At 39.7% G+C, this 27,892-nt stretch overlaps 1 protein-coding gene across 2 annotated transcripts in view; it reads right to left on the reverse strand.

The window, feature by feature from the left end:
• polrmt (polymerase (RNA) mitochondrial (DNA directed)) overlaps positions 1–27,892 on the reverse strand; it is a 55,515-nt gene that overhangs the window by 7,069 nt on the left and 20,554 nt on the right. For both annotated transcript variants that reach the window (XM_074668025.1, XM_074668024.1), the window contains 9 exons: positions 27,052–27,837; positions 26,608–26,730; positions 24,562–24,684; positions 23,217–23,396; positions 22,054–22,140; positions 19,266–19,379; positions 7,941–7,993; positions 2,356–2,454; positions 2,077–2,149 (listed from right to left, as the gene is read on the reverse strand). In XM_074668025.1, coding sequence (XP_074524126.1) covers positions 2,077–2,149; positions 2,356–2,454; positions 7,941–7,993; positions 19,266–19,379; positions 22,054–22,140; positions 23,217–23,396; positions 24,562–24,684; positions 26,608–26,730; positions 27,052–27,837 — 1,638 coding nt within the window. The remainder of the gene's footprint in view (positions 1–2,076; positions 2,150–2,355; positions 2,455–7,940; positions 7,994–19,265; positions 19,380–22,053; positions 22,141–23,216; positions 23,397–24,561; positions 24,685–26,607; positions 26,731–27,051; positions 27,838–27,892) is intronic.

Genomic DNA, 27,892 nt, shown 5'->3' on the forward strand with positions numbered 1-27,892 from the left:
AGGTTTAGTATGAGAGTCTGGAGGGAGACTTGATATTTGATCTCAGACACCAAACAAATGCATCCGTCTCTCCACTCCTTCTAGTGTTCAGGCCTCCCACTTTAATTAGGGACACGGATAAAGTGGCAGTATCAGCTGATAGGCATTCAGAATATTCTTATGTTGAGGTACATCAAATTAAAATGTGTCAGTCTTAATGTTGGGACTCAAGAAAGAGCAGATATTTGCTAAAATTCTCAAATCCCGTGTTAATTCATAAAACAGAGCAGGATATTCGGTCAAACTCAGTTAGAATAAGAATGTCATTTCACACACAAACCACAAAACTTTTAAATAAAATTTAACCTTTTGAATTTTGAATTTGATTTAAAGAAAAATGTGATAGCAGAGTCTTTACCTCTGGATACAAAATAAAAAAAACAGATAGAAAAGCAAAGAAAACAGCTTGGAACTTTTAATTTTGCAACTTAATTTTTGGTCAGTAAATGTTTTTTTTTTTGTTTTTTTTTTTTGCAAGCATTTTGCAATTCACGCCAATAAAACTACTATCTTTTAATGTCTCAGACCAAAGCTTCAGTGTTGTGCTATTGTGCTAATACAGGAGCAGTATCTATTTCAGAAAAACAGAACAGATATTTTTTTAATCAAAATAAATGTTCTTGTGATTCTGAGATAACCATCTTCTGGAAAAAAAATCAGATTTGTTTTCTTTTTTCTCGTAAAAGATTCTGTATAAATCAAAAGTTGCTTTGTAGATTTGTAAACTGTATTTATGCTTGCTCATGAATCCTGTGAGAGGTCTGAATAACAAACATGTTCATGATTGATTTCCAACAAAGATAAGTTTTGATAACAGTGGGGACTAACAACAAATCCAATTAAGCATTTATTGTACTGATTTATACTATATATTTAAAAAGGAAAAAAAACACAACAGAACTGCATTTGATGAAAATAATGATTTTTTTTGCACCAGAACCAGCGTTAGTTTTAATTTATCTCCCTGAGCATCCCTGAGCAGAGGAAAAAACTTTACCAGCTACCACATAACAAGCTATAAGGTAGAATCTGCTTCCAACTATCCCTCTAAAGCTAGAGTCATTTAGGTAAACATTGTTTTTGTCACCATTACGGTGAAACTCTGTTTCATCATAGATGTGGATGTGTAAGTAGCTTGCACCAGGCAGAGGTCTGGATGCACTGTTACCTGTAGTTGTAGCTGAAATTGTATTGTGTGGCTCAGTCTGCCCACTTTGTTTGTTTCCAATTTACTCAGCCAGGGCTGTGCACTAACACTGGGCTGTTTCCAGCACACACTGAATGGTCAGCTAGCAGATCATGTGGACATATTTTCTGCATCTGACCAAAAATGTCAGAATTTAAATCTCCTGCTCCAACTTTTTGAAAAGGAGTGTCTTCTGCTGATTTGTTGACAAAGACATCTAATGGCTCCCCTCTGCTGCTGTGTTTAATTACCTGTGTAATGAGGAAGGCGTGCACTAACACAATAAACATGAGAGGAAATAAATCTTCTGAGGGGAAACTGCTTCATCGGTTACAACTCCGTTGAGACGGGCTGACAACATAAACCTGAGACTGTGCTCTACTCTAAAGCTGCGTCTACAGAAAATTGGGACTTTATGGTAATTAGATCTGTGCTACTTTATGCTGTGTCACAGTCTGGGCCTGTTGACAAGCCAGTTTCTGCTGGCAGGAGCAGACAGACATTTATTCAGCACAACAGGCTCTGTCGGGTTGTGCTACCTGTGGCCGGCAGTCCATTACTGTACAAGGTGAAAATATGTTGTATGTTTTACCCAGAAAGCAATGCCTTCAATCGAAGAACTCATGTTGGGGAAATATAATATGAACTGGAATATAAAGTGGATGAAAAAGCATGACAGAGTCAGAAAGAATGAATCATACCTGCCACCTTAAGTTCAAATCAATCATCTAAAAGGAAAAATTTGAACACTGCAGTGTGATCAGACAACTTTGAAATGATAAAAAAAGATCAGGAATGGTGAGATAATATATACAGGTCGGTGTAAGTAAGGTTGCACTGTGATTTGATACCTTGTTCATGGTGTCCACAGTGAGAGCGTGGGTCCAGAAACAGTCATGAACCGAGACGAATGTCAGGCCAGCACTGGGAAAAACAAAGAGATGAAAGGTGCACACGAGCAGAGGTTGAAACCAGAATAAAGTACATATTATTCTCTACTTACAAGGGGTGATAGTTACGTAGTAGACATAGCCATTCGCATTCACACATAAGTTATTACATACTACTTCAAATTCTGCTGAGGAATGCATGTCTTTATCATTGAAGGTGTTTATGGTGTTTAATAATACCTGTAGCAGGAGAGAGCAGTCAGCATCATGTGTGTGGAGTCCAGAGAATGGATGAAGTTTGGCGGGAAGGCATTTTTCTGTTTGACTGTGTCAGGCCTCCTGAAAAGAGACAGAAAGCCACACAAAGACGTGTTGAATCACTTTGTTTACCTCAGTAGCATTGTGTACTAGATTTCTAACACTGGATCTCTTCATCACCACAACAAACAAAGCGGTCCCTTCATGAACTGTGCTGATAAATTCCCGTAGAGAGAATAAAACAAGACGTCAGGTAGTAATCTACGGTTTATAAATGAAGAAAAAGGCAAATATGGGTTCATCATACATTATAGAACAAAACTTTGAATCATAGTATTTAGTGGACCTTGTGAAACGGATTCAGTCCAGAAAGCAAATAGCTGAAGCTAGAGCTAGGGTGAGGAGCTCCTAGTAGGGCCGCTGCTCCTCTGCGTTGAGAGGAACCAGATGAGGTAGTTCGGGAGACCCCGGGGCAGACCCAGGACAGGCTGGGGAGACTACATCTCTCTGCTAGCCTGGGAATGTCCCCCGGGAAGAGCTGGACGAAGTAGCTAGGGAGAGGGAAGTCTGGGCTTCCCTGCTTAGGTTGCTGCCCCCGCGAACCGACCCCAGATAAGCAGCAGAAGATGGATAGAGCTGGACGGTGCCAAGTCCAAGAACAAGTCTGAGTCATCAGTACACAAGACCTTGACAAGGAGTCAGACTTCAGTCTAAGGCGCTGTCCACACGTAGCCAGGTATTTGGGAAACCGCATATATTTTTATACGTTTAGGCCTGTCATCCACACAAAACCACAGTTTTACGTCACTAAAAACAATGTTTTCTGAAAACTGCGGCGAAAGTGAAGATTTTGGAAAACTCTGGTTTCATAGTTTCGTGTAGATGCTGGTAAACAGTGTTTTTGGTTCTCAAATGTCACAACTGAATGACAGTGGATTGGATTGCACTGGTTTTAAAACAGAAAAACACTGGCCATTATGGGTTCAGCGTGCGTTGAGCCGCACTCACCGGCAGATTTGTCTGCTGCATGCAGACGAAAGCATTTTTTAAAATGTATGGGGGGGTATTCGCTTTTGAAAATACCCGGCTACGTGTGGACATGACCTGAGTCCTGTGCTACAAAACTGAAGCAGGCATTTAAGAACAAACCGACTACAGCAGGGGTCACCAACCTTTCTGAGACAGAGGGCTACCTCACCAGCATCGTGACACAAAGGGCTACTATCCAATAAAAAATTTTCTGAACAAAATTCAACAGATCACTTTTTAATAATATGCATCATAGTAGAAGTGGTAATACTATGAGGAGAGACTGCTCACAGCTCAATGTTAATTATTTCACAATAAATGTTATTAATGATGTACAGACCAATGATGGTAGGGAGGAGCTCCATTGTGACCAGAGCTCTCTGGAACATGCCTCGCAGGCACCTTAAGTGGTTCTTGCAGGCGCCCAGGTCCCCATGGGCACCACGTTGGTAACCCCTGTACTAGAATATCTTGATTTAAGGTGCCAGCCTCTTGTGAACACTTAGGGAAGTCCAGTTTTTGTACTGGCTTCTTCTGCATTGGCTTCATTTTTTCAAAATAATGGGATGTTGGGTGGTGTCCCTTTGAAAAGATATTGATGCTCCAAAAAGGCTGCCTGACTCCATCATTCAAACAAGCCCCTGGGTAAACAGAGCTGGCATAACCATGTTTCCTTTTTGTTAAACTTCTTTTTTCAGCCAACACTAAATAAAGGGGCTGGGACAAAGTGAATGTCAGTTTTTTCATGGACTTCAAGATGAGTATTTATATTCAACTATGTGACAAAACTGGACCCAGTTTATTTTTTCCTGCTAATCTATCAGTATCCCCATGTTCCTGTTATCCTGAGCTTGTGCCATTCAAATCCTCCGGGCCGCCACAGACCAGAACGCTCTTCTAATGGGAATGCAGGCAGAGCAGAGAGAGAAAGCTTGGCCTAAACTAAAACACACACACACACACACACACACACACACACACACACACACACACACACACACACACACACACACACACACACACACACACACACACACTCAAAGCTTCTCTGTCTGTCTTATTTTCCCTCTGTTCGTGTTATTCTTGGTTTAAAATGTTTGATTTTTATCAGTGCACTTTTAGTTCTACTTTTCTGGCTCAAACTGATAAAAAGCAACATTTCTGGAAAGGGATTTGCCAGTACACGCTGCTATACACCCCAAAAAATATATTACTTTCTTTTTTAATTTTCTCTTGTCCCACACCTACACTCCTGCAAAATTAAATCAATAAATCAATAAAAAAAACAGCATCAGTATTCAGTAAAGGCACGGTGACCATAGCTCCACTGAGCAGAGACCTCTCCCCATGGAGCTGACATTTCTTTTCATGCCACTAAAGATGCTAAAAGTTGGCACAGGGCGAAGCATTTAAAGCATTTTCCTCCCTAATCATTACTCCTCTAAAGACGAGAAGGAAGGGGGATAAAAACAGAAAATTGAGGACTTGAAGTCTCTCAGTACTCCGGCTGTGACTACATTTACATATTTACATGCTGGACAAGGTTTTTTTTAGGAGCTTTAATCACAGCAAGTGTGATTGTGCGTCCTTCTGCTTGTGTGTATCTCTGCAGGGGGGAAGATGGGGGAAATCAACCAATGAGACTGTTTTTTTTTTTTTGGATGGCACCTTCCTGGTTTCAGGGAAAACGACTTTTGTGCAGCAGCCAGCCCTATCTTTCCTTTCTCTCCACTCTACTTTGGCTGCATCTCTGTATTCCCACTGCTGAAAGTCTGCTGTACTGCAGATGTCCGACTGAGGAGGATGGCTGTCAGTCTCTGTCATCTCTGCCTCACTCTGTCATCCCATAATTCAGCTTTGCTGTCTCTCATTCTGTCTCTTTTTGTCCTTTTCTCACCTCTATCACCCCAGCCTATTTTCAACCCATACACATTTTCCTCTCACCTCCCCAAAAATAGCATATTATTCACACTTCCCGATCTAGCACTTATTTGGAGAAAACAAGGAGTCATTCTCTGCAAAATCCTAAAAGGTCAATGTCATCCACTGAGGCAGAATGCCAATCATTAGATCTCAGATGCAAAAGAAGAACTTTGAGTGTTAGCAATATGAAAACAAAGAAAACTTTTCTTCTCTGGACGAACTCAGTTTGTCATCAAATGTTGATGACGAACTATTGATGATCAAAACTCTGAACGAGGAAGCTATTAAAAGTAAAAATATTTAAGTGAGTCCTAATGCTGGTTAGCTCTACCATTGTTTTAAATTTTGACCACATAAAGATGAAGGATGTCCTGTTGCAGGATAATGAAGCCAAAACTCCTTGGTGGCGTACGCTGGCACACTGTTAGTGTTCATGATGTTCTCTCAGTGTTTTACCCTCAACTCTTCTAAACATAGTGGCACAAGAGTTGCATTTGTTGACAGAGCTGTCAATAACTGGGTTAAATCCCTACTTCACAGAATCAAAAATGCACATTGTAAAAACGAAGTTTAACCATAGACACTGTTTTTGATAGAACTTTATCAAACCAACATTTTACTTTTTTCAGTTGGACCCATGCCCCATTTGTCAGCTTTGTAGAGGCAGAGTTTATGACCTTAAATTCTTCCGGGCAAATAGGGGGAGCTTGCAATGTTTTGGCTTCACTTTTGGCTGTCACATCACCTATCTTTTTTAAACAGGGTATATGCTAAAATCATGAGGTTGATTTCAATACCTTTTTAAGATATTTTAAAAAATATTTCAAAAAGTTTAAAGACTTTATCACGACTTTGAGTTGTTGTTGGCAACCTCTCTTTGACAGTTGTAGTTTGCATTTTTACAGAAGTTATGTAAGCTGGGAAGGAATGAAGCTTGAAAGAATAAATGAAACTAAAGGCAGGTTTATGGACACTCCCACAACAAGTAACAAGACTTATTCAAGGCCAACTCGCTGAAAAAAATGAGGAAATATTTCATCATTATCAAAATTTAGAGCATGTGCCTGAGATTGTGTGATTTGCTTTAATGTCGTATTTAATTTCGCTTTTTGAAACTAGTAGTGACATCAGTTTATAGCTGGTGTTTATTCCTCTCCCAATCTTTATTGTTGCATATTATTGTAACTACAGTCTTTAGGTATATTTATTTTATTTCTTTTATTTATTTCTTTTATTCTTTTCATTTTTTGTATTTTTCTGCTGACTCTGTTAATTTCTGCTGTGATCACAACAATTTCACAGTTTGGGAAATTGGGATTTTATAACTTTAAAAGCCGAATGAGGACAGTCATGAGGAGGAAAATAAATATTCATGGATGCTTTTGGAGTCAAAGCTTGAATACCTCAAAAATTCAATACCTCATGAAACCACACTTAAGACTTTTTTAATACTTTTTAAGGGCTTTAATTTTCCCAAAATTGTTTTATCAACTTTTAATACTTTTTAAGTCCCCGCGGACAGCCTGTTAAAGGTTTTTTTGTTTTGTTTTTAATCAATCTCTTTTCTCTGCTGTTTTTTGTCACTCTGTAATATATATTTCTTTTGATGCATCTTGCATTGGATTTGTGTGTTTCACTACAAATTAAAACTTTTCATGATAAACCCATAGACAGTACAAAATATGGACATAGTCTCAACTGCGTCTGTTCTTGATGCGGAGTAATGAAGCCGATTGTTGGCGGGGGCCATATTGGATATGATGCCAGCTTTGACCTTTCTTCCTAACAACTATAGGGCGCCTATCAGTCACGTGAGCTGAGCTGTGCCTCTGATTCTTTTAACTGCTGAGTCAGAAGAAACACTTCCTGTGTGGCAGAAGCAAAAGTAGCATTTAGCCGTTTTTTGAACAAGGCTGTGTATGTGGTTTCTGTTCCTTCTGCAGCCAGCCCCAAGTAAATTTTATGCTTCATTTTTCAAAACCGGATCTTGCCCCTTGGATAGACCCTTTTCATTGTCAAATCAAGTATATATTAGAAGAGATGGGATTTTACAGATGGTCAAGTTGGGCCAAGGCTTCTGGATAAGAGCCTTTACATCTTTCTGTTAGTTAATACTGAGCTCAACTTTCCAAATCAGATTTTGGAAGACCAACACTAGTCTTTGAAAGTACTTTCTAAACACTTCTGACAGCATTTCACACTTTTTGATGAATTCAAAGTTCCATCCAAGTTTGAGTGGGCAATTAGTGAAAGTATGCACAGGATAATGTGCTTTTGTGGAGCTGGAGGCCTTCAAAATGTAAGCTAATTGCCCCAAGAGAGCTCTTTCCTGCTTCTATCCATCCCTAAAAGCCAAACAGAGAACTGTCAAATGATCTGAAAGCACATTTGGAAAACTTGTGAATGCCAACTCATTTAATCTCAAGACTAAAAGAAAAAAGTCTGCTGCAAACACAATTTCTCTCCCCCACTGTCTCTGCCTTTGCTTCATGTCACTTATATAAAAACTTAGCTCAACATTGGAGAAGGATGAGGAACATTAGATCTGTTGTGAGAACAAGTTAAGTAAGATCAGAGGAAAAAAACAGAAAAGTGTGAGCTACAGGAAGACTTACTCTTTGGTGTCATGGGTGATCTGGAGGTTGATATTTTGCATGGTGCTCTTCACCTGGGAAAGAAAAATAGAAACAAGAAGAAAGAACACTGTGTTACCAAAAGATGGGCTGGAGAAAAGACGGTAGCTTCTATGGATAAATCAAAATATTTGGATTGACAGAAAACAGTAGATTTCTGTCATCGACTTTTAAGTAAGCATATCTACTCTGTGAGAGATATCAGATGATAAAGGTGACTTCCTTTCGTATGATCCTTTAATCTTAATATGAGGACACAAGTCATTCATTGAAAAATCAAGATTAAAAAGTTTCTACATTAAATATTTTTGCTGTCTTATATTACATATATGACTAATATATATGGAAAATGACTCCACTATGTACCGTACTTTGCTTCCTGAGAATAAAACTGTTAATCCACATTGTTTCCAAACATTTTGGAAAGATGTGTTTGATATGCCTCTTCTTTGGTTAAATTTCTTTCATTTTATTTATAAATCCTCCTGTGCTACTTTTTTATGGCTTTTAGATTAAAATTCTTTTAAAGGACACTCTTAATGAGAAAAATGCTGAAAATAGGGAAAATAATGAGGATGACAGTTGTAGATTTGGGGGAGATGAGGAGGAAAACATTTGGTATTGTCCTTACGTTGCATCATGCTGGTAGATAACCAGCTTTTTAAATCAACGGCTGTTGATTTAAAAAGCGGCTTTAAACATGTTCATTTATTTTGTCAACATATCTATTAGGAATACCTAATAAATCTAATAGATGCAGGCAGCCTGAAGTGGACACCAAAGGACATGAAGTCCCCTAAATTTACTTCCTGACCTCTTTCATTTTTCCAATACAGCAAGTTGCTATATAGTAGGATCCTAATGACTAACCATGAGAGGAAAAGTAAGGATAAATTAAGCACAGCAGGCAATTAGCTGGTCAGAATCTATCAGCCAAACATCTCCTTTTGATCTCAGCAGTTCTCTTTTCTCCATCATGTTTTTTCTACACGCTCTCAGTGACTCACACCAAAGCCTTTAGTTCATAGTGGAGGAAAGACTTAGCGCTCTAATCTCCTGAGCCTTGAGGGTCCCTCCAGTGAGCCATGCCAAGGCATGCGAGGCAGGGCAGTCTTTCCCTGACCCTTGGAGCCATGCCTGGGTGGCAACGGCAGACTGCTGTCAGAGATGAGATTTCAGAGGCAGCAGGTTGCCAACTCCTCATCTATGGGAGCACTTTGGCTATATATTCAGCAGTACATCTTGTGACTAATGCAAGCATTAGTCTGTTTACCTTGCATCCTTCCTGTCCATCCTGCTCTAATGTATCTGAGAATCTCTAATCTGCTGCTCTCTTTGAGCACATTTTCCTTTTCATTGATGCAGACCAGCTCTGAGACAAACTGTTTTGCTATTACCACTTATCTTTGTCTGAATTCCAAAGAGTAAAGCACTTTAACTGCAAAAAGCTTAGATATATGATTGTATTTAGCTATTTTTTCTTTCTAAATCAAGGGATAACAATTCTATCTAATATGGCCTAGGACTGGTCTTCATCTTCATTCAAAAGTAAGAGTTTTCAGCTAAAGTTGGGCAGTCAACTCTTCCATTAAACAAAGTTTTCTGGGGGTTTTTTTTCCATCCAAGAACTGTTGGTGATCCAGGTTTTTGTCAGCAAATTATCATTTTTCTGGCAACGATTTAAAGAAGATTTATCACAAATTCCTGGCTGTGAGACAGACCATCAGGAAGTATGTCCAGTCATTAAGTATATATATATATATATATATATATATATATATATATATATATATATATATATATATATATATATATATATATATATATATATATATATATATATATATATATATATAAACAATGATTGCTTTGAAAATGTTTTTGTGATTCCAATCATCAACAGGCTCATGTGAGGACAGGCTTGAATCAGTTTGTTTTTTTTTTTTAGAAAAACACATCAATTTGCATCACAAGCTGGCACAGTAAGAGAAAAAACAGTTTATATTGACAGAATGGCAGCCAGACGCTTCCTGGGCCAAAAGAAAATAAAAGCATGGGATGGTATCAGTCCTTGGTTGGCTTTGTAGTGCATTTTATGGGCTGCACACTGAGAAATTTACTAGTATAATAAATCCAACTTTTTCTTAGTCCATGGTACTTATAACACCACCTACCAAGGGCACATGGTATCCTAGCATGACTGCTACAATTTTAATACCCCTAGGAGCCTGAAACAAGGTGTGCACTTTTGATGTCCATTTCTTTTTTTTATTTAGATCTTGATCACTTTTTGAAGGAATAAAAATTAAGGACACAGAGATCTTTTGTAGTATTTTCTAAATAGACCTAACCAATAAAAAATGAACAGGCTATGCTCCAGGTGCAGGTGGTGAAAAAGACTTGTGTGCAGCTAACAAGTACTCCTGGAGCAAAATCCTCTATGTCTGCAACAAGTGCAGCAGGGAAAAAGGTAGTCTGTTTAAAGTTGAATATCCTCAAACCAATGTGATAGTTTCTGGGATGCTGGGACAGACAGAGCCTGAACAGACTGGTCAGGAGGGCCAGTTCTGTCCTGGACTGCTCCTTAGACTGCCTGGAGGTGGTGGGTGAGAGGAGGGTGCTGGCAAAGCTTGCATCCATTATGGACAATCACTCACACCCACTGCATGAGACTGTGGAGGACTTAAAGCAGCAGACTGAGACTTCCAGCCTGCAAGATGGAGCACTACCGCAGGTCATTCCTCCCATCTGCAAAAAGACTTTATTGAATAGAATAGAATAGAACAGAATAGAATACAATCAAATATAATAGAAAAGAAATAGAATATTCTTTATTGATCCCCCTTGGGGGAATTTTTTTTGTCACAGCAGCTCACAAAAAGTCCAGTAATGCAGTAACAATAAAAATAGAATTATGATAATAGAATATAAAATTAGAAATTTGAAGAAATATAAGAAATATAGAAAAGTAGGAAAATATTACAATTTACATATTTATATAGGAGTGAGATAAAAACAAAGATGGTTCTTGAGAATGAAAAGCACTTGACAATGAAAATTTACAGTGAATACTGGAATGATGTGCAAAAAGGCATGTATTAATTGAATGCCTGATATCATTATGGTAAGAGTTCAGGTTTGTTATGATGTGTTGAAAAGTCTTTTTGCAGTTGGGAGGAATGACCTGCTGTAGCACTCCATCTTACAGGGTGGGAGTCTGAGCCTGCTGCTGAAGGAGATACTCGAGTCCCCCACAGTCTCATGTAGTGGGTGAGAGGGATTGTCCCCAATGGATGCAAGCAACACATCGTAAACACATCACAACAAACCCGAAATCTCACCTTATGCCATCCAGATTTAAAAAATACAGACCTTTTTCCACATTGTCCCAGTACTCACTGTTCTTTGTCAAGTGCTAATCTTGTAATTATTTGTTTTTATTTAAATATGTAAATAGTAATATTTTTCTACTTTTCAATATTTGTTCAAATTTCTAATTCTACATTCTTCTTATTACATTTTTTTTGTTGCATTTTTTGCACTTTTCTGTGAGCTGCTGTGGCAAAAATAATTCTATTCTATTCTATTCTATTCTATGACATCTCATTCTAACTGCTTGCTACACCAGACTGACAGAAAAGTCTTCTATGAAGCATATCTCTCATAGCTTCAACAGATGATAATTTTCTATGGGTTATGAGATTGACGATATACACATAAAAAGCTGTAAATCACCAAACCAGTGTGATGGTTTCTGGGATGCTGTCAAAGTCTCAGGAGCTTTTGTGGGCCCCATTGAGAGAAGGAGTGATTCATTTTATCTATCCCATTTGTTGAAGCTAGTCTATTTTATTGTACTTGTTGTACTGTCTTCATTCTTTCACTTGCTCCAACAACTCCTCCCTCCACCCCATCCTATTCCCTTGTTATCGTATCTTTCCACACTATTAAAGAAAAATAACACTGTGCCATATTAATGACTTTGGTGTTTGATTTCTCTGAAGTCAGCATCAGCAGAAATGTTTGCTTGGATATGTTAGCAGCAAGAACTCTATTACAAAGACATCAGCTGACACTTTTTTGAATTAAGTGCAAAGACGTACGAAACAGGGCTCACTGCTTGAGATATGTTATTCAAAGGAGTTTTAATTAGAGTGTGAGGGTTACGTCTGTGAAAAAGTGACCCTTTACTCTTAACAACCCCAGTGGGTATTGTCAGATGCTGTGATGAAGGACCCATTATTAAGTGGCTTTAAAGCACCACCACAGACAGGACAGCACAGCAGCTCTCCAAAGTGAAGCCAACACCTTGAAGGCTCCCATTAAGAAAGGCTGCAGGAAAAGTCTACCAGCCCACCTCCTCCAATAAAACAAAAGGAACATGGGCCAAACGAGCAAAGAACACTTTGTTCTTTTCAAAATTTGAATGGAATAGATCAAGGGTGGCCAACCTGCGGCTAGCAAGCCACATGCAGCTCTTTGCTTTTTGGTGTGCGTCTCCTTGGTCCATTCATAAAAATAATATATACATTATATTGTTATGAGTAGTGGTGTGCCAATCAATCTCAGATACTGATATATTGATGCCAACGTTGTGATCACTACTGATCAATACTTGGGTGATGGGAATGATACTTAAGTTTCAGTTTCTTTTCTCTACATCGCTAATGTGCTCATCGCTATCTAGATAGATGGAACTTGATGTCTTCAGCAGTAAAAACGGAAACTTGTCTTTGACACGGCTTAATCATAAATAGGTTTTTGATGTTTATAAAAAGTTATGTGGCATGATGGTTGACAGATCTTTCACCCTTGCCACCAGCACAAGAATCTATAGAGGCAACATTTTGTTTGTTCTGTCTTTACAATTTTACAACAGTTAACATCTAGGTGGAGCTGAGACATTTAAGACTGACACTGTTGATTTACTATCTGAAGAAAAAAAGTTTTTTATGACAGAAATGGTCTACACCAGTAATAATTAGGCTTAAGAATTTAAGAAATTCAATTTTTTAATATTGTGTCTTCTATATCAAGATTTTTTATTGTTTATGGGGAAAAAAGCGAGCATTACCAAATGTTCTAGTTTAGCATATGGCACACAGCTGAATGTCTTTATATCCTTGTACAATCACCAGGGGTGCTGTCAGGTGTTTTAATAATTTGTTCATTATTTAGTGGCTATGGAGCAGCTCCAGGGTGTCTCTCTTTATGATGTTAATACCATCTGTCTCCTTGCAGTTTTCAAGAAGATATTAAAAAATGCAGCAGGAGTAAGGAAAATCTATGGCACATTACATTGCTTGTTTTACTGTTTTATAAAAAAGATGTCTAGTTAAAGTATCAGATGATCACATGGACAAACAGAAAATTAAGTCTGTTTAGGGGGTTAGGAAGCTCTTCTGTTTGGTAATTCAGGTGAAAGGGAAAGAAGGTTGCTCTATGATGAATGACAGAATCACACAATTATCAGGAATGGTTTTAAAAATAGAAGCACTGTGCAGTAAAAACCCATTAGTTTTGTCATGGCTGCTATCTCATCCATCATTGCTCTAGGAGGACTTGAGGGGGGAATCTGTCCATCATTCCAATCTTTACATCACCCTTTGTGTCTGAACATATGGGTCTGTGGGAGGGAAAGGAGGAATCATGATGTAGAAAGGTGTGAGGTGAAAGAAGTTACCTCTGGTTTGAGTAATGGACTGCCACACTGTAAAAGAGGTCACTACTGTGAACTCTGCTGTTCATTGTAATGCATAGGAGCATGATTTGTGTACATGACCTAACTTAAACCCTGAGGCTGTGATGGATGAGACCTTGACCAACCCTGCTGTGTGTCTTTGGGGGAAAGGCACCTGTAGTTTATATTACCTCAAAGCTGCAGCACATCATGGTTACAATATCAGCCGCCATAAAGCAGAAGCCCTACAGTTAAGAGGGAATTCCCCATTCGTTTCAGAGTGCTTGATAATGTACATCTGACCTCTAGACCTACACCTTACCTACTTCCTCTAATGGACTTGGTCATATGGTTGTCTGTCTTATGACCTCGTCCAGCTGACCTTCCCCAAACCCACATTTTTACCCATCTTTCCTTGAAATTTGAGCTGGATTTATTAACTCATCCCCAAGATCAATGAAACACCATCTACCCCCTGAGGAACGTCCCACTGCTACTCTATAGCCCCGTTTCCACAAAGCAGTCTGGGTTAGATCAGTATGTCAGTATGGTTTGGTACGAATTTGCTCAGTTAAGCTTGGTCCTGTTAGCGTTTCCGCAGCCGACGTGGTAGGCGGTGTGTAAGCTGGATGCCAACAGCCGCATCAGCAACATAATAGTGTGACGCCATAGCAGGGCGACACAGTGTGCCCCCACTAATAAATCCAACAAAGAAGAAAACGCGACACAGTAAACAAAGAGCATAGATGGAAGAAATCCAGCATTTCCTCCTCTTTGTGATTTCCATGTGGTTTTTCAATACAAAGTGCAATCAAGCTTTGTTTCAGAGAAGGCTGTGTGCCGCAAGGAGAAATACAGCTGCTGTCGCACGGTAAGTGATGACTCTTTCGACCAATCAACAGTTTACAGCATTGTAGCTCCACCTTCCGAGATCGGCTCGGTTTAGTCTGGCACCCCTACGGAAGGGTGCCAAAAAGTGGGACAGCTCGTCTCGGTTATTTGGGAGTCTGTCCTGGGATTAGTCAGTGGAAACGCCTTAAAATGCGTACTGTGCCGAGACAAATCAAACTGAACCGCTAAGTGGAAACCGGACTTAAGACAAAGGGGTGTATAGAAGGCATTCCAGGTCTGACATATAGAGGTACATAGTTCTTAAAATTGAAATGAACGGACTCATACTGATTGTAGAAGCCCCAAGTACTTCTGTAATCTGCATCTTTATGGTGGAAAAGTAACACAGACAAACGAGAAAGACCAAGAATGAAGGGAATGCAGGAGCTTTGGACAAACCTTCTGACTCATCCAACACCATCTTGGCGTGGACAAAACCCCGATAGACAGAACATGTCTTGTGCTGGTCCTTGTAATGCAGAAAGCTGCATCTCTGAGAGAGACTTGAGATAGTTCTTGTTGTTTAAATGCTTTAAACTACACCATTTTAAAGTAGCATTTAACTGGCTGTAGCCCCCATTCAAGCTGATAAATTGTAGCTAGCTTTCTGATCTCAGAAGAGGTGTTCTTCAGCAAGGGCTGAAAGATGTCTGTGGTGCCAGGGCCAAACAAGCCCAATGCCTTTAATTGGGAGGTGTGATACATATCAGCTGATGGGTTATTAAGTACTATTGATAAAAACAACCATATCCCTTTCCTTTAAAGCAACTGAAGAATAAATTACATTGAAATATATAAATAAATAAATATAAATAAAATATAGATGATTTCCAAATGTACAGAAAAAGAAAAATCACAAGAACTGGCTAAGTGTCCTTTTTAGTCGGGGGCGCGGGTCTTTTTCTTCAAGAAGTGGTGGGGTGAGGGGTGCCTAATAGTTTTAACCAAGAGGCTATTTGTCTCATTAATCTTCCATGATCTATAAGTTAATATTTTTAAAAGGCATTTATCCTCACAGTTTGCTAAACAATATATTTACATTTTTATTACTCTTGGCACTGGATTACATTTGTATCGAAACACTGCCACACAACAACTGTACTCATGATTAGTACTGTGCTAATAATAAATAAATACAAATGATCAACTGTCTCAGGAAATTTCCACCAAAAACTGGATGAAACTGATTTCTAAACCCACAGAGGGCATTGGATCATGAGCTATTAGTCACACACTCACAAATCCATATGACTTGTGTCACCACCCACTGAGAGAGATTTCACTGTAGCCCTGCCTGAACGGGGGAATGAAGAATAAACAAGGAATCAGAGCCAGAGTGACCTCTGATCTGATTAGTCTCTTCCAATCCTGTTAAGCAACCTCTGTCATGTATGTTTATGTATCATCCAGCTACTTCATCCCACTTTAATTTCCCCATATCCCATGGGCAATGGAAATGATTCAGATACACAGGTGGGCATCCGTACTCATCACTGTATGCTCACTGACACAAACCAACAACAAGGGAAGATTTTTAAGGTAACTTGTACACACACTTCTGGCTGATAGCGTGATCAGATTGCAGCTTCTTTTTCTCCCCTTATTTCACTTCATCTTCCTGCTCTATCTGGAGTCTAATTACTAATGACCCCCGAAACAGAGTGGCCTTGGATTTAAGAGGCTGAGAGGGGACTGGGAGATTGAATTTAATCCAGCTATGCAGGGAGAAGGTGACCTTTCTGCAAGTTAGTTTCATTTTTGTTATGCAATGATAGAGCAGGATTAGAGAATTACAAGAGGGGATGAAGAAAGTTATCTGTGAAATGTAAGCTGATACCTCACTCATCCATGAGGTCATCGCCATATTCATTCATTCATTTATTTAATAATCTCTCAGCCTTGAAAAAAGCACAGGCCTATCATCTTCCTGAAGACTGTTGGACATTAAGGAAAGCGGGCCAACCCAGAGAACACACTCTACCTCAGCAACAGAGCGGCACCCTCAGGGGACCAACCATCTGTCACCATCACCCTCTTACACCCGCTTGTGAGGTGTCGCTGACACTCTGAGCCAACCTTCTGTTTGATGTCATCCTAAAGGAGCAGGCGTCATGCAGCGCTAGCCATTAAGCAAGATGTCTGCCTGCGCTTGGCTTATGCTGGGGGTCTGTCCCAGAAAACGAGTTTCAGGATTCAGTATAAGAGGAAAAATTAATTTCGAGGACTCACTCATGCACAGATATTAAAGAAATCTCTCTTTTAACACACACATGCTATCTAAAGATGTCATTTCACACTGACATGTTATCTTCATGACTTGCAGCTGTCAGAATCTCCATAGTGACGGGCAAACGTAATGATGATGTTGAGCTCCATTAAAGTTGGGCCTCTTACTGTAATCACAGTACACCATCAGTGATGCACTCCTGCTTCAAACCCATTGAGACTTGGAGGCACAGCTTGGAAATGACACTTGCAGAGCATGCAGTGCTAAAGCTTCATGACAGGATGGATATCCTGCAAACTGAAAATGAATATTTTATATACAAACCACATCAAGTAAATCAAATTCATAGGCCAGCTATGCAAGAACAGTTGATTGGATGGAAACACAAAGTTTAGATAGACGCATTTGTTAACTCTTAAAAATCCTTGTGAGAGCAGTAGCTTCTTGTTATTTGTGTGTTGATACAAAGGAGTAACCACCAGTGTTGAAGTCTGAGACCACTAAGGAAGGGGAAAAAAATGCAGTTCCTAAAATGTCCACTTGGGTTAATCTCAAAATCAAAGGAATCCCTATCAAGATCAAAAATGAAAACAAAAAAGAACTACTTGTATTCAAGGTTAAACATGTTACGTTTGTTCAAAATTAGCCCACTTATTTATTACACTGTACCGTGTAAGAAGTAAATTTTGATGATGATATAAAAAGGAAGAGCAGGGTTCAAGTTGCACTGGAGCCAGGCTAATTTTTGAAGCATTAATTAACATATTTATAGCCTGGTTCAAAAATATTTTGGATCTGGGTCGCCAATTTCTCTATCAGCAAACACCCTGAATTTCTTTTATGAATAATTGTTTTTTTTTAACTTATTAAACCTACAAGTTTTGCCCATGTATCAAAGTGGCTGACTTGAGTCACAGACAGGCAGCGGGCAGCTGTCTGCAAAGTGGCTAACACTAACCCTCACACAAACTTAACAAATATGGACCCAGTCAAAATTGGTCTTAAAAACTACAAAATCAGAAACTAACAGGTGACTTCATGGACTACTGTGATGTATCTATAGGGATGTGTGCTTTTCACATTTGACGCGATAAGGTACCGACGCCCAGTACTTGACAATCGGTATCGGTACTCAATGGTACCAATTTTATGGTACTTTTTGTGTTTATGTGCTAAAAAATATGAATTTGTTTTATAATAGAATATATGTTTTTTATCAATTTGACATATTTATTCTTCAATATATAAACTTGCAATGCTGTGTTCATGTACAGCATGGAAAATTGCTAACTCTTCCACTCCCTCCCAGTCACATGGATCCATTTCAGTACCTAAACATGGTACTGTTTGATTTTACGTGAATCGGCACCCCGTACTTTTAACAGAATTTGGTCAGTACCTATAAAAGTACCTAATTCAGTACTCATCCCTATGTTTCTGGGATGCAAACCCCAATGGCAAAAATAAAGGTTGGGGTGTGTGTGTGTACTTGTAATAGAGATCCTACAGTGCTGATTTTTTTTTCTGACAACTGGAACACTTTTTCTCTGTTTTTATTTTTTTTTTAGCCCCCCCCCTCTATCACAAGACCCCCACAAGAGTGCTGTTGGAACAGCATTCCCAACATAGCCCCCCAGTTGTCGGGCTTCAAAACATTTCTCTAGAAGCAAAAGGTCAGTGATTCAAAGATGATACCCATGTTTTATACAGTCTATGGTTAATACTGACTTATACACACAGATACCTATAATAGAAACCCAACTGTTACCCTGAACAAGCTGGAAGTGCACATTTCATATCAGTATCATTAGAGATTCTACCAATGAGATATATGGGCTGAAATTACACTGTTAAAGTATGATTATATTATAAGTAATGATCCAGAGTTACTTATGATCCATAAGTAACTCTCACTGAGAAATATGAGAGCATTCATAGAAATCCCAGCTCAAATCTATAAATACCAAAATACAATAGCACTATGAACAAAAAGGGGGAGTCCTATTATTAGACATTTTGTTAAGAGAGATTAATGAGTAATGTTTATCCTTTTCCTTATGTGAGTTAAAAATGTGTACTGTATACGCTATGGAAAGGTCAGCTGTGGGAGTACAGAGAAAGCTGTGAAGGTTGAGACAAAGAGCAAGGAGGAACGAGACAGACAGGTGAAGATACATGAGGAGAGCTTCAGAAAGGTCAGCAGCTAAGATTCTAAAATATAGAAAAAATAAAGGCAGGACGCTTTTTCTGAACTGTCTGTCAAAAGCTCTTTGAAACTAGAGAGATAAAAAGTGGACGAGACACTTTGCATTAGTAAGGTTGAGCTACAACTGGTTGTACAAGAGTAGCTTTAGAAATAACACAAATGCTTTAGAATGAGTGTGAAATAATGTGTGAAATCGTGTGGAAGCTCTCCTGTGAAATGGTTGATCATCACAATTAATCCTACGCAGCTTCACCCCAAGGAACTTGAAGAGAGCCACTTCACAAGACTGAGGATGAGGCTTACCACTTGGTTGCGGATGCGGTGGTAAGGCTGAATGATGGGTAAACCCAGGGGTGTCACCCACTCCACAGTGTGGCCAGACTTGGAGATGAGTCTGGCACTCTCTGTCAGCCAATCCTGTAACACAAAGAGGTCAGCAGAGGTAAAGTGGGGGCACACACTGAAGTGAAAACCCAGAATATACAGCAAATGCTTTCAACAACCAGCAGTGCTAATTTCTGCCAGTGTTGTGTTGTTGGTGTGCACGGAAACCACATTCCAGCAATCCAGATGGTAAAATCAGGCTGTTATTTTGAAGAGACTATAGTACATTTAGAAAAACAATCAAAATCAGAACTGTTCTTCTCCAGCTTTAAAACTATCCCTGCATTAAGGCCTGCTCTACGTCCTGGATTGAAAAAGAAAATGTTGAAAACTTGCTTAGGGAACAGGTGAGGAGTTGTTGCTCACTTGAAAAAATGCAAGAGCAACAGTGATGTTTGCATAAGTGTCTGGCACAGTTTATCTCCAGGAATAGAAGGCCTGTTAAAGTCCCACCAGAGCCTCCTCACACATGCAGGCGCGCAGAGAGCTGTAGGAAAGACAAATATGTCCTGGCAACTCCTAGTCACAGTCTGGCCCAAAACTGTTCCATTTATCATCACCTCCCTCATTTTTTCCAGGTACAACAACATGAAGATAGCAAAAAACAGCAAAGGAAGAGGAGTGAGAGAAGACAGCTTGAAAGAGTGACAGACAGAAGGAGAGAAAATATCAGCGTTGAAAAGTTAATTTCAGGATGTACAGTGAAGGAGAGGCCTGGGATCACAGATTGATCACTCCCTTCTCTCTCAATCATACTTCAACTCACTGGTACCAAATGTGGGAGGGTGACTGTGACCTATTAAAAGGGCACCAGAACACATACGCTCATGCATAAAAGCATCAGGTCAACGCCAAGGTATGATAGAGGGAGATTCTTCATCTGAGACTGGGGTTGTCCCCATACTTTCCCCAGAGGACACGCTCACATGAGCAGTGGGAGATGTTTCTCTTTGCTTGCCTGACTCCTCTCTGCCGATGGAGATAATGTAGACTCTCCCAGCCAGCTGCTTGACCTACATCTATAAATGGAGTCTGTGTGATGAATGGGGGCTGCTGCTAGGGAAATAGTTAAGTTAACTGGTCATTCATAAGAATAAATCTAGATAAAAATATCCTAGTAGATAGTAGTAACAGAAGTGGGTTAGTAACCTAATATTAAAGTAAACAATTCTGCCCTGATCACTTCAGTTAATAATGTTTTCATGTTGATCACAAAGAAAAAAGAATATATTATCTCTCATTACATAATAATTATCTAAAATTCATTCAGCTTGTCTCAAAAATAATAATAATAAACAACAAATGTATCAATGGGTGCCCTTTAAGACTCTCAAGGTCATTTTCCAAATGCAACGACAAAGGATATTTGATATCAGTGTAAATGATATGTTGTAAAATGAATAGAGGAAATTAATGATGAGCAATAAAAGACACATGAGTTGTGATTATAATGACTTAAAAACTCTAAAAAGCTGTTTTTCTGCATTATTTAAACTGGGGACAGAAACAGAAGAAGACTTCAGTATAAGGATTGGGACCTCAGTAGAGCTGTTTAAGCTGACTTCATTATACTGACTATCTACCAGGACGCTACAGTTGTGGGGGGTATTATAGCTTCACAGTTTGAGTCTAGCAAATTTAATGTGCAAATTTAGATTGCTAGGCACTGCCCTGTTGGCTATGGCTGCCTTTTGCAGCAGCTCTCTCTTCTTTTTCCATTTCTTTTAATTTTTTTTGTCTCTTTTTCGTCATCTTTGTATTTGGAGTGGATCATTACTTTGTATGGCTCATTTGTTGGTCATGGACACCAAACTTTTTGTGAGATCAGAGATGTTTTTACTACTTTTTCTCCTGTGTTTGTCTGGAGATCCTACATGTAACAATGGCTGCATTGTTTACATGTGAACTCAGCTGTTAGCTGCCTGTAGCATGTCAATGCTAACTGGTGTAAGGCCTGATGTCTTTCCACAAGGTGAGGAGAAGGAGGTGAGGACGACGTGCTGGTTCTCAGGTGTGAGCTAAAAAGTGACGACATGGACCTGTCCTTCAATCCATCATTATTGGGAACGTAAGATCTATCTCAAATAAGATGGACAAGCTAGCTGTGCTAACCTGGCAACAGAGGGAATACCAGAGGGCAGAGTAGCATCATGCTATTCACAGACATGGCTAACGTAGCTAACATCAGACACCAACGCCACATTGGAAGAGCTTCACCTGCTGTGAGCAGACAGGATCCAGGAGACAGAGATGGAGCATGACTGAAGAAGCTCAGTCCTGGACCCTGTGGAGGTGGAGGCTGGCTGAACTGGAGAATGATGAACAAGCTGTCATCATCTATTTTCTTATGGAGCTTTTTGCACTTTCTATACACTTTCTTACTTTTGTTTTCTTGATTGCTGCAGTGACTTCAATTTTGTTGTTCTTGTTACAATGATAATAAAGTTCTATTCTATTCTATTATAAATTTGCACAGCTCTAAAGAAAATAAAACAATTAAAAAATTCTAAAAAAAAAAAAACATCATTCAGAATAAGGGACCACTAAGTTACTACAATGGGTGTATTTCCACAGTCAAAGTGTAAATCTTTACCTCTTTCTTCATTCAATATGAAAGACCAGAGATATTTCTCCTAAGTATCTGGCTTCATGAAAGGTACATTACAACTGTTCAGTATTTCACATTGTAATACTGCACTGAACTCACCTGGATCTCTCTGGTTCCTGTGAACATCTCCTTCAAACCACTGAACACCTGATGCACCAGGTAGTGAGATGCATCCCATATGTACTCCTAAAATAGACAACAAATGATTATTGTTGTGAACCAATTCACCGGCACACACATTCCTTTTTGTTTTCCTAATATCAAATCCAAGATATTTTTATCAACTAGTTATTTCAAAAACAGAAAAGAAACACAAATAACACTAATTTAAATCACAACCCTGAATGAGAATGGTTATTTTCTCTTATCATTAGCGATTTGATCTCCCCTCTGCTAGGAGCTGTATCGTCCTCTGTCCATCCCCCCTGTAATTACTCACAATAAAACAATTAGTAACATTATACAGAAGTCATTTAGCACAATCTCTTGGCTGTGAGATGGTGAATACAGAGGCAGCAGGATCATACAGAACCAATCTATACAGACAATAAGATTAACTATTGTAAGGAACTGTACAGCTGTTAGGTAGATAATCAGCACTACAGCTAACAGAGGAGATTAAATGCTTTTATTCTCCTGCCATGGAGTCATTTGACAGAATGAGTGTGCCTATCAAACAATCATTTCTATCCAACCAATTATGAGTGCAATGAATTTGAGCTAAAAATAAAATCATAAAGACTGTGCACTGGATAGAAAGTATATCTATTGTTGGATAACCATCCTGGCCTTCCTGGTACTGCTGGGCAATATTTCATTTCATTTTGGTGAGATATTGCATGCACAAACTTGACTGAAATAGAATTTAAACACTTTTAAAAAACAATTTAAACACTTGCTTTGTCCTGTTCACTTTGAGGCAATAAGACACTTAAGGTCAAGGTTGTCAAACCCCAATAGGTGTACGAACAACTGTGCTGAAATTATATGCAATCGGTCTCAGTGGTGTGATGAATATCTTCATGCACATGCAGGAGACAATGGAGAAAAATATGCAAGGAGAGCAGACCTTGGTGTGGAAGACCTCATTACAAGTCTGTCTATGATTAATTTGTGTGAAAAGGTGTATACCCTAAGAGGAAGGTGTAAGGGGAGCCCCATATAGAGGAGATCCCGGGCCAAAAGGCATACTTCTCGGTTACAACTCTAAAAATAAAACAGTACGCTGTAAGAGGGAAGCCCCACATCCACCACTACTGTACCTTAGGGAACTCATCAATCTCCTTCAGTCTTTTCTCTATTTGGAGGCGGCCTCCATAGCGGGTGACCCCGTACACTACGGTCATCACGGTCTGTTTGACCACCTTCCTGCTGATAAAGCCCTCCAGGACCTGGGCGATCTTCACTCCCTGCTTTGCATCCCGAGCTCGAAACTCCTCCACCTGAAACATATGGACAATTTCCACACTTGAGACACTTGTTTGGTTGTTTGAAATGAGAATCTCATGGTATGAGAACACCTAACATGATTTATTCAGTGTTTATTGTGCAAGTGTATTTGTCTTGTCACTAGTATTTGTATTATTTCTGTTTGTATAGTACTCTGGACGACACAGAAAAGAGGGCATGTTTTTAAATATGGCCTGGTGTGTCTCTGGGGAGTGGAGAAAGGTCAACAATTTGTCAGATGTCTGCATTTATGTAACTTATGTTCGAGGACACAGCGGTAAGACATGATAACCACAGTGGAGCTCCCCAGCTGGACTTTGTCTTATAGATATGGCCACCAAGAGGAAGTAGTCTGATTCTTTCATTTTATGGATAAAAATGTATTTAGAAAGGCTTGTAGCTTGTGATTCTGTTAGCTTAGAAGTGGTTTTAGGTTAACATTTGCAATTGTTCTGTCCATTGTTCCTCCTGGTTTTCACAGGGCATCTTTGTTTGTTTCAGGTCAATGCTGAAGCAGTACACAACTCAAAATGTAGAACAAAGCAGCAGAACAGCAACACAGCCTTCCAGCCAAACATGTGACATCAAGGGAACATGGCTGTCAGTGTGGACCATGAGAGATAATCAACAGTATCCTGTAAAAATAACTCCACAGCACAGAGGTGAAAATAAAACACTGGAACAGCGTGCTGCGGGAAATTGCTGTCCACTTTCTTTCAGCCTCTAAAAGCTCATTGATAACTCCACAATAGTCTTTCAGAGGAGGCCTTTTTTCAACGGCACACAATGGTTTGGACGAGACTGTCGGTACCACAATTAGCTTTTAACTGCTTGAACACATTCAGGTTCACAGTAAGCTGTCTTGTTTGATAGAATGTATGCACGCTTGCCCTTTGAGCCTTTGATATGGCAGGCAATTAACTCTGACTTTAATGGTAGAGTTGAGAAACCAAGGCCTTTAAAATTCAAAAGCCTAAAGTTAGATACTCGAAATATATCATCAATGCCTGGTCCATCACTCATCAGGAAATGATTATTCACAGCTGAGCAACTGCCAAGAAACTGAACTCATTCAAAACCCAGTTTAGTTGTGCAACTCCAACCTGCTGTTCAGAGAACAAAACCACGCAAACCAAAAACCTTCCCGCTGGTGCTGACCTGCTGAGCCACTCCACTGTACACATCCTGGGGCATGTCACACGGCGCAAGGTTGACTGATGTGGCACCAATAACATCTCTGCCCAAAGCTGCATAGTGCTGGAGACCATTACAGGAGCCGTCCTGAAGAAGAGAAAGAGTGGAAAAGATTAAAATGTTGATAAGGAGGAGGACAAAGAGGGACAGGAAGGGAATTACAAAGATCAGGATGGAAGGAGAGAGGGCAACACAGAGAGACAGGTAAAGAGTGAAGGAGAAAAAGAACAGACAAATGGAGACAAAGAGAAAGTGATTAGAAGAACAAGCCTAAAAGAAGGAAAATGTGAATATGCAATGTCATCTCAATGTTCAGCTCACAAGGTGAAAAATCAATAATCGCTAATGTCATTTTGCCAACAGGCTGAATTTTATCCACAGTTGCTAAGCAGGTTACATAACACTGTTGTGTACAAAAAGACATCACAGTAGAACAGAACCTTCTCATTAGTATGTTTTGTGAAAAATGTTTTTTTGATTTTCTCTTGTTCCACTGAATGTACCCCTACACAGAGCCTAGTTTTAGGACAACTGTTGACATTTGCATTGATATTTTTTACTCTCTAATTAAACCATGGCAGTTTAAAGAGAGACACTACTCATTCCCGACTCCATCATTGAATTCCTGACACACAGAATGGCTGTGTAAAGAGGCCTACACTGTGAAGAAACTGACACTGAAGTGCTTGTTTGTTAAAGAGTTTGTTTCCTTGGTGTGTGTCAGGGGAGGCTGGGGTTGAATGTGAAGGATAGCTGAAACTGTGGTCTGGTCGTGGAGATTACAGCTTCAGGTTTATGGGAGGTGACATAAATTGGCCCCAGATGGCTGGCAGGTCTTGGCTGATTAATTTTAATGTGCACTCTGAAATAGCTCTATAAATTATGACTGAATGGTAAAGCTTATTTAGGAAGCTATAAACTTGAACTATTATTGTCCTAAAGTGTTGAAGGATGATAAAATTCTTTGTAGTGATGATTTGATGAATAAGTAAACCTTTCCCATGGTCTTTTTTTTGCCTTTCTGAAAATAGATTTAACATTGGGGATGGAACAGTTGATGAAATAAAACCCGAACCGTTCGGTTTTCTTCACTTGGATCGGGCGCCTGTGCTCCGTTCCATTCGTGTTTTTCTTTTGTCTTCGTTTTACAGCTCAGTTTGAAGCAAGTATGTAGCGATCACTCACATGCGCAACGCGAGGCGGAGGATACAGCGGAACAGTTGTGTGGGGGGGCGTGTGTGTTATTCACATGACGAGCGGAGAAGACAGAGCTAGAGGGTGTAACTGTAGCCCCCCCCCCCCCCCCCCCCCCCCCCCCCCCCCCCCCCCCCCCACACACACACACACACACACACACACACACACACACACACACACACAAGTGTGTGTCTCATTATGGTCACTTCTGCTGGTCCCCAGCCCAGATAAAGGGGGAGGGTTGATATTTTGACGTTAAGAAAAGCAAAAATGGACAAAAGAAAGTTCATTTGTAGTTCTTAACATATTTATGATGATGTGTTTTACCTGTTTTCTGTCTCTTCAACGTTATTTCTCTCTCCTACAAAGTCCATGACAATTACATGTAAATGCATTATTATGCAAATTAGACAGCAGCGTCATTTGGTGACTTCTAGTGACTTCTGGGACAGCCAATAGTGACTTTCCTTACTGAGGAGTTTGCATGTTGAAACTAGCGATGTCTCATTCAGCTTTAATGATGTTTGATAAAGAAACAGCCTAATTCTTTCAGGTTTTTCATGACTTCAAATGAGGTAATTGATTGAATTTAATCCGTTGCTAGTGGATTCTGGGGCATTTGGTAAAAATAAACCAAACCGTACCGAAAACTGTGACTACAAAACCACAATAGGAAAAGAACCGTGGATTTAGTGAAATGTTCTATCTCTATTTAACATCATATTTCTATTTATCAATTAAATACATTGCAGAAAAATGAATCAGTAACCAATCAAACACAAGTAAAATCCACTTCCACTGTCATCACGCTACCTGGTGAACAGGAAAGTGAGAGATGAACTCCACTGGATCAGGGGATCTCACAGCATTGGCTATCTCCATGCAGCAGGCCAAAGCCTGCCATGGTTCATCTGCGTTCATCCACCACTTCTTACCCTGAGAAAGACAAACATAACATGTTACAATCATGAAAAGCAGATGTTGCATTTTCAGTCATTGTTCATCCAGATATTTATCTGCATCTTCTGTAGATTTTTAACTGCATAAACAGATTCTCACTAATTGGGCATGGGACTATGCTCTTTAAGAATTGAACATGAAGGCCCTTTTTGTATTTCTGCTGCACATACTTGTGTTTACCTAAAATTAAGCAGACTGAACTGAATAAAAGCTATTTGCATTACAGTTATGGACACATGGCTGGGCAAAACTGTAATTAGTTAAAAAAAAAAAAAAAAAAAAGTAGAACACACTGACATTAAGAGGGTTGTCGGCAGAGTCCAGTATGTCCTCCATGATAGTGTTGGCATATTCAAGCCGTCCCTGTAAGGAACTTTTCTTCTTTAGTCCCGTCAGATTCACCAAGTGAATCTTAAGCCAGTCTAGGCCTTTGGGACCCAGCTTCTTCCCCTCTGCAAACACAAGGATCGCTCGTGTGACATCACTGCCAAGGTGATTAAAGTAAGGAGGGCAGGGGTAGGTGCGTCCCCGAAAATCCATGTTGTGAGGGAACCAGAAGATTTCATCCCGCATGTAATTGGCAATGGAGAGTTTATAAAGGGCATCCATACGAAGGCTGTGCATCTCATTGCACTTCTTTTTGGCAATTATCACCTCCTTCTTCATGTGGGCTTTCTCAGACGCAGTGTACAAGGGATCCTGAGGGTTGAAGTGTGGTATTTTAGGGGCTTCTGACAGGGGAGGAGGAATGTCTAGCTTTTCACTACCTTTATCATTGAAGATGGAGATGATTAAATCTAACAAGCGTTTGTTGATCCTCCAGGCACAGTTGCCAAGCTGGTTCAGAGAGTCAAGGACTGCATGGAGGTTTTGGCATTTCTCCAACAACACTCCATGTTGTGTGGCCCCATCCACAGTGCGCATCAGTTTGGTAGGTGTCAACAGGTATGCTCCAAATTTGACAGAAGTCCAGGGCACTGGAGGGCAAAGCATCGGTATCACAGAGGAGTCAAAGGTCAACTTGGTCTCCATGGCCTCCAGCAGCATCTGTGTCAGGATGGGGTGGGGCTTTATGAAGCCAACCTAGAGGATGAAACATCAGAGGACATACAAATGGGAGCAAAAATCTTTATTACAA

This window comes from Halichoeres trimaculatus, unplaced genomic scaffold (genome assembly GCF_033239565.1).
Source record: "Halichoeres trimaculatus isolate MK-OKI-2021-1 unplaced genomic scaffold, fHalTri1.1 fHalTri1_scaffold_4, whole genome shotgun sequence".
Taxonomy (NCBI): Eukaryota; Metazoa; Chordata; class Actinopteri; order Labriformes; family Labridae; genus Halichoeres; species Halichoeres trimaculatus.